Raw genomic sequence first — 10646 nt, 5'->3', positions numbered from 1 at the left:
ATCGGCCGTTATTTTTATGCAAACACATCGACGATTTTATTCGATTCAAGTTGTGCAATATCCGAATACATTTTCATTATCATGTCTGATGTGATTTTTTAATGTTTAATATTTGCCTACCTGAAATATGAAATGAGCATTGAAATTCCATTTTAAGGAACGTGATTTTTCATAATCTTAAAAAATCATTATGAAGCACGTTTTTAACAATTAGAGACGAGCGTACAGAAGGTCTTTAGATTTTTTTTTTTGTTCATTTCCATTTCCTTCCTTCCTGTCCATACACACATCCATATATTGCTGTTAGATCCGGTTTTATTTCCATTCTATAGTATTTATTTATTTTATTACTTTATGTCTTCTACCTTACCTCCTGTTTTATTCTTATACAGGCTTTTTTTCTTCTATTCCTATAACTAATGATCCTCACAACACAAGTTGCAGAATGCATTTCACAGCGAGAGAGACCATAGACAGGTACATAAACAAATAATAACATTTTTTTTGGGGATATATTTTTGTCGGTCATACTGAGCTTTATAATAGGTGTAATAAATTAAGATTTAATTGCATGGGAAACATTTTTTTCTTCTTGTACATGACAAAAAAGTCAAATATGTTGAGGTCGAAATGGATAGAAAGGTGCTGCTAATTTTTACCTAATCACTAGTTCAATCGGAAGAAATAAATCCAACAAAATTGACAGTTAAAAGATAAAACAAAAGCAATTTATTTCCAACAAAATTAAAATTTAATACATTAAATTATGGTATCTATCGAATTAATATCTAGTTTCGATTCATCAGTGCTGCTTAGACTTTATTTTGTGGCACTTTCATTTGTTGTTTCATTTTGATTGTTTTTTGACACAGAAAATATGTTGCGCAACATGAAATTTATGTTGCGTGACAAGAGGTATTGAGGGGTCATTGGTGACAAAACAAGGAATAATGTGATGCTACAACGTGACCTAGTTCCTTCATGATGCTTCATGACTTGAATTCAAATTGTTCTCGTCCTGTCCCACGTGTTCACAACTGTTGCTGTTACAAATTCTTCTAAATTTCTAAGACTAATTTATGTTGTTGCATTCCTAAGCAGCCATAAAAATTCCTTTTTGACAATGATAACTTTTATGTATCCTTCCTGATGCTGTAAAAGTCACGTTTCGAAATGTTGGTCATATGCTGATGCAAATAATACATAAAGGAAGTTAAAGCCATTAGAACTACATCCTTTAAGGAAAATCAATCAATCAATCAGTTTTATTTACAAACTTGACATAAAAATTAAAAAAAACGAGGTAAAAATAACGAATCACGTAGCTAAGTAATTCCTTTAGCTTTTAATTCTATCTTATTTCCTGACATTTGTAGATGTGTAAAAATTTGAGCACCACGATCATTTACAGCATTGATTTAATTAATCTATTGATCCACTTTTGAATTTCTTTGAGGGAATTATGAAAAAGTCATCACATTCAGACTCATTCCTCGTTCTTTTGTGAGCTTTTGGTGAGTTTTGGTGGGATATATCTTCCTCGTCGGATTGATATTCAATATAAATTGGATGGACTTTCTTTCCCGACTTTTTCAATAAATAAGGATCAAATGGAAAGACACTTTCAAGCACTTCCTCTGGATGGTATTCTTCGTTCATAAAAACTGTTGCTAATTTTTTACTGGCATTTTTCACTAATATCGTATGACAATATAAAATTTGATGTCTTGTCATCACATTATCGAATATTGTAGCGATAGCAGGAAGACAATAATTTAATGGATTCAGTGGGTGCTTAACAATTGGAGACAAGTCAAGTGATAAAAGGAACTGCAAATTTCTCGTTGAATTAATCAGATTTAAATCCTTGCTTCTAAAAGCAATAATGTAGAAAATAGCTTGACACGTTGCATGAAAAACTAGATGCGCTCTCGGACTTAAATTGATATTGACTAAATTGCACATTTTTATGTAATCATGAGCAAAATTACTAAGATGTTCGAGGTATTTTTTCATCAGTTCTATTGGGATATATTTAGCACGAGCGAGTAAACTTGAGAGATAGCCAACTGCAGTCTGTCTGATAATCGATGGTTTGTTTCTGTCCAAAATTTTATCTAGAAGATTCCTTAACAGTTCCAATAAGAATGATTTCTGTGAAAATTTGGGACAATTCGTTAGTTTTGGACATGGGAAAATGAAATCATAATTTACCTTAAAGCTTGCGATGTAGAAGAAGATGAAGTGGACGTGCTTACTGTTATGTGTCTTCAGGATATGTTCATCAAAATACTCAAAAATTGCCTTCTCAATCATTTTTTGTTCATTTAGAGGCGTTTTACTTTCAGAACTTAGTTTCGTATAGAAATAGCTGAACATCAGATTCATACAAACATCCAGTGTCTCTGCGACTGGAAGCTTCATTGTTTCACTGTCTGCATTGTTATTTTCGTTCTCTGCTTCATCAATTAGTTCTTCTTCTGCTTCCTCTATATCATTTCTTGATAGACTTAAATCGATTGATAACAATCTGAAATTAATAAGTTCTGGTTAGTTACATTATTTTATGAAATTTATGGATTTTGCTTACGATTCAAAAATTGTGTTTAAAATATCATGCATCATACTTTGACAATTGTCGAGAATCTTTAACAGATTATAAATATATCCAGCGATTTTGTATGTTGACTGTTTATAGTAAGGGAACATGTCTACAATACATTTTCTTAGTGTCACAGGAAGCATTGGAATTGCTTCATAAATTTTTTTAATTAAATTGTGAATTTTATCTAATTTCTCTGCTAGCTCAGCACTTGGAACTCCGTTGTTCCAATCATTTGCTTCATTCTCACCAGGTATGAAGATTGTGAGGATCTTTGAACAGCATTTTGTTAGAAATTCAGGCTTAGCGGTGAGGATATCAATTATAAATCTATGATAAAGCTCTATGATCTCGTCAGACTTGTTAATCCATCGGATATTTAAAATTGTGTCTATAAGAAGTACAAAATCTATTTTAAAAACTTGAACACATCCAATTGATTCCTTCAAGGTCTTGGTAAGCGTTTCATCCTACAAAAGACAAGAAAAACATGCGGAAATTAACCTTTATGATTGAATTAATTAAATATATTAATGATTCTTACTAAAATATTCTCTTGGGACAGCTTGTATATCAAGTCCATATACTCCTTCATGTTCCCATTTTCAGCTTCCAAAAGGATTTCCTTTACACTCGATAAATTTTCTACTTGAAACCTCAACTGTTTTGATTTTCTTATCGTATCTTCCCGAAATGAGGTTGCCGTCTTTAAAATTGACGTGCTGATTGACTTTCTGCTACTTATGATCGACATATTCACAAATTTATCACCTAAATTACATTTATAGAATTAATTTAAGACTTTTTCTTTACGCATAAATGCGTATTATGTTCCTCATGTATAATGTTTGAAGCTGAATTCAGGAAATTGTATTCAGCACTAGGCGTACACACTTCGAATTATAGTTGAATTAATATTCGATTTATTCCTTTTCACATAGCTGTATAGCTCAAAATATTCATGTCTAATGATGTTGTTATTGTTTTTTTAGCATAGTTTGTTTGACCTTGGCCTAATTTTTCATGACTTCCTGTGTCTTTTTTGAGTGTCCATTCCTTGAACTTTTGAGGTTATGTCGACTCAACATAAAACGTAAACAGAAACATTATTTCAAAATATATCAAAACTTTTGTTAATTTCTCGGGAATTTAATCATGACTAACTGCTACGTTTGTGAAAAAGAAGTCTCTAAATACAAATGTCCTGCATGCTCTATACAATAGTAAGTATTTTGTACTAAAAATGAGTTTCAATTGATTTCTAATTATTTCAATGTGATTTTGAGAAAATTTAATATTATTAGCTTAAAAACGACAGTTAAGATTGTCGATGCGCTTGGTGTGAAATTTTAATCAACTGGATCTTGTTAAAAACATCCTGAAACCAATTTAACTAAATTCAATATCTATCAATTTTCATTTTCAGCTGCTCCGTATCCTGCTTCAAGACACATAAAAATGGACAACGCGATGAGTTAGTAAAACAAAACAAATCACAAGACTTTGAAAACACAGTAGTTGAAGACAGGCAACCAGCCAGAGTAATGTTCGAAACAATTGACACACTTCCTACACAGAAGTTAGAGGAACTAAAAGATTCAGAAGGACTTAAAGAACTTTTGAAAAATAAATATTTAAGGGACTTCCTTCAAGAGCTAAATGAAGCCAGAAATCCATGGAAAGCAATGAAAGCAGCAATGAGTGAGCCATTATTCCTAGAATTTGCAGACGAATGCTTAAAAGTAGTTGAAAACGAGACTTAAGCGGTTGAAAGCCACGCATAAACTGGATAATTTTATTAATAAGAACTTTCAATATATAAATGTATAGTTTTATATACGAATAAAATAATTATTACTCGAAATACAATATAAATTCATCAACAAACATCAAAAAAGTTAATATATTTAAGGATTTTCTGATGAGAAAATATTTCCCAGCGCCTCTGCAGCCTTTAATTTTACAGCAACTTGCTCGTCTTTTAAACATGTAATGATTTTTTCACTAGTTGTGGTCTCCAATTCAGTGCGATAATTATCTTCAGTCGTGATTGATCCAAAGTGATGGAGTAAGCCAATATGCTGGATAGCTTGGAGTTGAATTTCTCGCCATTGACTTTTTAAGTAGGGTAAACATGATTCGATGAATGTAGGAACATTGTCTGGTAGCTCGGTGCACTGCAATTAATGGAATATAATTAGGAGAAATTTTTAACGGATTTTTTGAATTTAAACAAGATTTTTGGAAGGTTTCCATTGATTTCCAGTAAAAATTCAAATTTTAAAGAACCGTTGAATTTTAAAGTATTTAGATTCATTAGATACTCACAATAATCCGAATTAATTCATGAATAAAATGATCATAGTTCAATTGTTGATACTCTTGTAGTTCTAGTTGAATCTTTTCGTTCAATTGCTTAGCTCCCAGAATGTTACTAACATTTCTTAATGCTATCTTGCAAGCCTAAAAGGTTTAAACAAATAAATGTATAAAAATTGTGTTATCAGGCATTAGCACTCAATAATAAAATTATTTAAGGTTGATTCATAAATATTATCAGTTTAAATGGATTTCCAGGAATCATATCTAATTTCAAATGTGACTTACCCTAACAATAATCGACTCAGTCTCACACAAATGAAGCAGGAATGGAAATAGATTGGTAATCAACTGTTCCCTCAATGCTTCAGATATATCATCGTTACCCTTCTGATAAAGTTTGGTCTGATAGCATAAATCTCCAAAAAGTAAAATTGCCGATTCTCTTATCTCAACAGAATGATTATCAAAGAAGGGACGAATTCTTATGGTCAGTGAGACTTCAAAGAGATCAAGTTTCTCCTTTGGTATGGATTTAATAACTCTGCTCAGACCTCTTAGAGACTCCAATGGAATGTTTATGAATCTACTTGCATTAAAATCGTCCATTCCTTTTAATAATGCAGCTAACGATAATTCTGAATATTTTTCAATGTCATGCTTATTTAGTTCCGACACATAAGCAAGTCCTCGAATACAAAAAGCACGAACAGATGCTACTGGATCTGATAGAGCTGCTGTTAAATGCAGCATGATTGTACTTGAAATGTCTCCGCATGGTCGCAGAGGAACTAACTGCGAGAAAAATCCAATGAATGCAATTCTGTGTGCATCAACAGTCGATGAACTGTATTTACTTAAATCGTGAATAATATCCTTCATTTCTGATGAATTGATGTTATGACTACTAGCAATTCCAACAGCTAACGGGGTCAAAAATTCCATAAAATTATTCAAGTTTGTACTTGATGACATTTGTGGGAACGACTGCAATACAGTCTTCACATTTTCATTCTCGAGGATATCCATTAATTTAATAAAAGTATCAATTACAATTTGTGAAGGAATAACTTTTACTGGATCTCGATTGGAGATGAATCCAAAGCGAGTTCCTTTTGAATTTTTACTTGCTGAAGACGGAACCTTAATTTTTTCGACATCAACCTGAACTGGCGGTACCATAGACGGAATAGTGTTAATGTATGCAGCAAGTGTAGTTAACAACATTGAGAATATTGGAGCAAAACGTTTCTTAAGTTCTGAAACTGACGACTTATCCTTACTAAAGATTAATTCACGAAAAGCACAAATATTTGCGAATGGACTATGGGTGAGTATTTTCGATGTTTCACTAGATCCTGTAATATTATCATACGGAGGCACTTCATAGATTGTTTCCAAAATATTATCAACAATTGTTCCTGTCAAATTATTGTCTGATGTTAATGAGTGCCAATATTCACATATATTCTCGTCATAAGGAAGTGGCTGCATCAACATTTCAGCACAGACGAGTTTTGGATGAAATTTGGTCAATGAAACTAATGATAAATAAATATTGGTCCTAGTTCCGCTATTGTCACAAACTTTCAATGCATGAAATGAATCCTTGACTAAATCAGGAATTGCATGGAAAATTTCCGAGCCTTTAACTTGAATAAATGAATTAAGTACTAATGCAGCACCAGCCGAAGCACTCCAATCTGGATCATTAAGATTGTAGAGCAATGCCTTAGAAAATGTCACATATTGCTGATTAGAGAGTCTCATAGCAATAATATTGGCAAGTTTCTGTGCCAAAACAATAATTTCATCGTTGTCATTATTTGTTATCTTATCGCGAATATCTTTCAGTTCCTTCATCCAGTCCGTGTTTTCGTCGGCAATTGTCAATGTCTCGTAAATACATGCTAGTTCCAAAATTTTCTTTAAAATGTTGACACAAATTTCACGAACTTTTGCATTTGAGTCAATGCATCGAGGCACAATTTTGCCGAGCATGTTTCCAGTCTGGTGAAACTTTGAAGGTGCTTCACATCCAATTTTGACAGTTTTTATATACGAGTCAAGTGTCTTTTCCATGATTAATGCAGCACAAATTTTAACTTGTGAATTTTTGTCCTTTAACCATTTCTCGAAGATGCTCGAGATGTCATCTAATGCTGACGGCGATGGGTTTCTATCCAATAGTATTTTAATGAATATATTCAGTTCAGGTATTGAACTGTTTATGTGTGGCGCCAAATAACTTTGTTTCGCCTCATCTTCAATGTTTAAGTTCTGCGCAGCAGTGAAAAAGTGCTGTGATGAGATATCCAATAGATTTGTTGCATCCAAATTGCCATTCTCAATTGGTGACAATTTGACGAGATTTGTTGCAAGCTTAATGACTGTTGGATATAGTGGTAAATAGTCATAAAATCCATAATTTCCAAAATTTTGATTATTTGATCCACTTCCCATTGTATTCTCAATTGGGATGTTCAAGATTGATGCCAATAAGTCATTAATATACTTAAAGTCTTTAATCTGTTCCTCAATGTAAATTTCCGTGATTTTCAACAATGTTTCTAAAATTATTTTCTTAATTTGACATTCTCTTATTTCCGACAGCATGCGATTTAAATAATCGATTATTTTGTCATTTAAATCTTCATCATTCTTGATGATATTCTGTGGTGCTGTAGATTGCGTGATGTAGTAAAGACTGAAAATTATCAGAATCTTTAGTCGGTACTTTTCGCCTTCCTTTTGCGAGTCTTTTGTAAAATTCAAGCTTGAAAAGAAGGAGCTTGACTTCTTCATGCCATCCTCAACTATTATGCTTTCAAACTTCTTCATCAACAAATCGAAATGTCCTTTTGAGATGAATCCAAAAGCTTTTGCTGGATCAAAGAACTTTTCTTCAAATTCCTGAAAAGTGGGGACTTTTTCAAGCTTCTCGATTTTGACTTGATTCAAAATTATGTCAATTTTTGTGTCAATTGATGGCGGATCAGTGACATAACAGAGACATAAACCCATTATTCTCATCAACATCCCTCGTTCAGCTCGTAAATTTTGGACAATAAGTTCAGTATTTAGCTGATTCTGATTGCTTGGATGAATACTGTAGACATGGAAAGATGATTGATACAAAATGAATTGGTCTGACATTTTGTTGACTAAAGATTCTGAGAATTTTGGTTCATCGATGTCTTTGATTGTGTCCATAATGAAAATGTTTAGGTCTTTGTAAAATTTATCATCATCATTAATCTTTACAAGTTCCATTAGTTGATTAATTTTTTCTTTCCAAAGAACTTGCAAATGTTTGCCTGTTGAAGAGAAAAACCGTTAGGAATTTATTTGAAATTTATGCTCAGTTTTGTAAATATTTAAATTTTACAAAACCGTTAAAAGTTTAAATTCTACAAAACCGTTATTCTTACCTGACAAATTAGGGCAAAATTGAATCAAGAAATTCAAAATCGACTTGATCCTTTCCTTGTCATCAAAGTTTGCCATTAATACCAAACAACGAACAAAAATAGATTCGGCTGATGGAATTTTCAAGCTATCACCTCCAGTAATCGATTCAGTACTTGCCGCCATACTTTGAGTATCAGTTTCATCGTCTGCAATACTTGCAAACATTTTATCGTCTTTCAAAAATAAAGTTGTTAAGCACTGTGCGAATGTCGTGGTTGCATCTGTGTACTCATATTGCATAAATACATGCAATAATTCGGTCTTGAGTAAATTTTCCAGTCCATTATTCAATGTTCTCGATAATATTTTTAATGTATTATTGCATGACCTTACAAGTTCAGCAGCTTCCTCTTTCGTGCCTTGATCTGTTTGAATTTTAACTAAATGACAGCAATGATGAATAATAAATTTAATGAATATTTTATGCTTGATAAATCCTTTCTGAGCAAATGCAACGATAGAGCGTAGTATAATCTGTTTGGTCTTGAATGTTTTCTCGCTCATTATCATCTGCCGTAAGATTATGAGATATTCATTGACTTTCAATTTTACTACATCTTCCGACGTATTTGTTAAATGTGTTAGAAGAATTAACGCTTTAACTTTTTCACTATCATCGTATGCCTTAAATTTCACCAAAATTAAGTCATTGACCTTATCACCATAATTTCTAGCGACTAAATCATAACATCTCAAAACTTCATTATGTGATCGCACAGCAATCGGCTTCTCAAAATCAGGATTAACACAAATTAAATCAAATATTGCGTTCACAACAGAATCAACTTGCGATTCCAATAATCGTCCATCTAATCGTGATGTAGTATGTATAACACTATTCAAATATATGCTGATCGATGACCTATCTATTGACCTCTTGTACATCATCAACAAAGTATGTATAATCTTGCCAGTATTATCAAGAATTTTTTGAACAGGCAATAGCGGATACATGTAAGATAAGACGATAAGGAATTCAGAGCATAATTTTGAGTTTCTTGTGTTTATCCATTGCTGCATAAAAACATCATAAATTATGCCAACTTCTGCTGATACATCAACTAATTTTGATTTTGGAATTACTTGCGTTTCCGAATCTTCATCTTCACTAGTCACGACGTCCGGCTCACATGAAAGGTGTGAATTATTAGAACTTCTATCGACATTCGTTTGATACTCAGAAATAGCATCACAAAAGTTTTGTATAGCAACGGCATATGATTGCCTTTGGAAATCAGCTTTTAATAAAGAGATCATTGGAATAATCGTTCCTAATATTCCTTTAATGTAAGTTACAGCCTCATCTAAATTTGATCTTGTCAATGTGCCGAGAGTTTCGAGAATCATAAAATGTCCAACTTGATGTGGTTGCAATATTGCAGTTAATTCATCCATAACAAGTTTGCAATGTTCTCGTCCAATTCCGAATAAAATTTCTTTGCATGGCTTTTGAATTGAATGTACTGGCTCATTTTGTCGTGTGATTTCGTTAATTACGAACTTTATTACATTGATTATGACTTCATTGTCCAACTCCCGAATATGAATTGTGATAACATGCTCAATTATCCTGATACAAGCAAAACAAATTAGATTATAAGTATGAATTTTACAGTCGTAAATGCGTAGATTACCTTAAAATTACAGCGATTGTTTGTTCGCTTATTTTCTGATTCTTCTTCTTATAGTTTATGACATAGTTAATTAGTTCATTCGGATTTCGACTTGCAATTCTCACGAGTGAAGCCTCACAAACGCCTTTAACTTGGTCATCTTTGTCATTACATAAATCCAATAAACTTCCAATTGCACCTAAATAAATCACAACAGATTGATCATTACGCAAATCTGGTCTATTAAAAGGATTTTCTATTCTCGCAAACATATTATTACACTAAATACACGTCTACATCTAACGACATTAAACCGATTAATGAGAAAAAATGTATGAGAATGACTCACAATTGAGGAAACGAGAGCTTTTAAGTACAAAAATAATCTAAACATTCAAAAAATACATTACTCACTCTCTAGATTTTTATTTGCTGGCTTCTTTATGAATGTACTGGATGACTCGTCCATCTGTTGGTCTTTGAATATCACTATTAAATGAGAGAATTATCAATTTTATTTTATAAAAATTTGAGACGATCACAAATCAAGAAATTTTTCTCTTATCACTGTTTTGTTTTTGTAAACAAAGGATAGGATATGAGGCACTTTATGGATATCATATATATTCACACGCTATATG

The 10646-nt window shown here is 32.3% G+C and overlaps 3 protein-coding genes across 4 annotated transcripts; 1 reads left to right on the top strand and 2 right to left on the bottom strand.

The window, feature by feature from the left end:
* Nucleotides 1-706: 706 nt before the first annotated feature.
* Tif-IA (RNA polymerase I-specific transcription initiation factor RRN3 homolog Tif-IA) lies at nt 707-3445 on the bottom strand. The gene is made up of 4 exons (XM_070639368.1): nt 3147-3445; nt 2591-3072; nt 2215-2530; nt 707-2154 (listed from the first exon to the last, which is right to left on the bottom strand). The coding sequence occupies exons 1-4, from the start codon at nt 3354-3356 to the stop codon at nt 1423-1425; spliced, it is 1740 nt and encodes a 579-aa protein (XP_070495469.1). The 5' UTR covers nt 3357-3445; the 3' UTR covers nt 707-1422.
* Nucleotides 3446-3757: 312 nt separating this feature from the next.
* LOC139089989 (zinc finger HIT domain-containing protein 3) lies at nt 3758-4365 on the top strand. The gene is made up of 2 exons (XM_070639654.1): nt 3758-3825; nt 4029-4365. The coding sequence occupies exons 1-2, from the start codon at nt 3758-3760 to the stop codon at nt 4363-4365; spliced, it is 405 nt and encodes a 134-aa protein (XP_070495755.1).
* On the bottom strand, nt 4362-10580 carry c11.1 (maestro heat like repeat family protein c11.1). 2 transcript variants are annotated; one of them, XM_070639364.1, is made up of 6 exons: nt 10420-10580; nt 10027-10204; nt 8353-9962; nt 5210-8238; nt 4931-5065; nt 4362-4779 (listed from the first exon to the last, which is right to left on the bottom strand). In XM_070639364.1, exons 1-6 carry the CDS (start codon nt 10472-10474, stop codon nt 4510-4512), a joined length of 5277 nt encoding a protein of 1758 aa, XP_070495465.1. In that variant the 5' UTR covers nt 10475-10580; the 3' UTR covers nt 4362-4509. The 2 variants fall into 2 exon arrangements, with proteins under 2 accessions (XP_070495465.1, XP_070495464.1); XM_070639363.1 differs by lacking the exon at nt 10420-10580 and having other exon boundaries at nt 10027-10323.
* Nucleotides 10581-10646: the final 66 nt, after the last annotated feature.

Source organism: Chironomus tepperi, unplaced genomic scaffold, assembly GCF_022539635.2.
Source record: "Chironomus tepperi strain 1889 unplaced genomic scaffold, CSIRO-AGI_Ctep_v1 contig_196, whole genome shotgun sequence".
In the NCBI taxonomy this organism is placed as follows: domain Eukaryota; kingdom Metazoa; phylum Arthropoda; class Insecta; order Diptera; family Chironomidae; genus Chironomus; species Chironomus tepperi.
The sequence above is the reverse complement of the archived record's forward strand: the minus strand, read 5'-3'. Positions and strand labels throughout refer to the sequence as shown.

Bases quoted from the DNA above. Each gene is read 5' to 3' on its own strand.
- Tif-IA (XM_070639368.1), bottom strand. From the start codon at position 3,356: ATGTCGATCATAAGTAGCAGAAAGTCAATCAGCACGTCAATTTTAAAG. The intron at 2,531-2,590 runs GTAAGCAAAATC...TATTAATTTCAG, and splicing joins TTAAACACAATTTTTGAATC to ATTGTTATCAATCGATTTAA. The intron at 2,155-2,214 runs GTAAATTATGAT...AAATTTTCACAG, and splicing joins TCTACATCGCAAGCTTTAAG to AAATCATTCTTATTGGAACT.
- LOC139089989 (XM_070639654.1), top strand. From the start codon at position 3,758: ATGACTAACTGCTACGTTTGTGAAAAAGAAGTCTCTAAATACAAATGT. The intron at 3,826-4,028 runs GTAAGTATTTTG...TTTCATTTTCAG, and splicing joins CCTGCATGCTCTATACAATA to CTGCTCCGTATCCTGCTTCA.
- c11.1 (XM_070639363.1), bottom strand. From the start codon at position 10,277: ATGTTTGCGAGAATAGAAAATCCTTTTAATAGACCAGATTTGCGTAAT. The intron at 9,963-10,026 runs GTAATCTACGCA...TGCTTGTATCAG, and splicing joins ACAATCGCTGTAATTTTAAG to GATAATTGAGCATGTTATCA. The intron at 5,066-5,209 runs GTAAGTCACATT...TAAACCTTTTAG, and splicing joins CTGAGTCGATTATTGTTAGG to GCTTGCAAGATAGCATTAAG.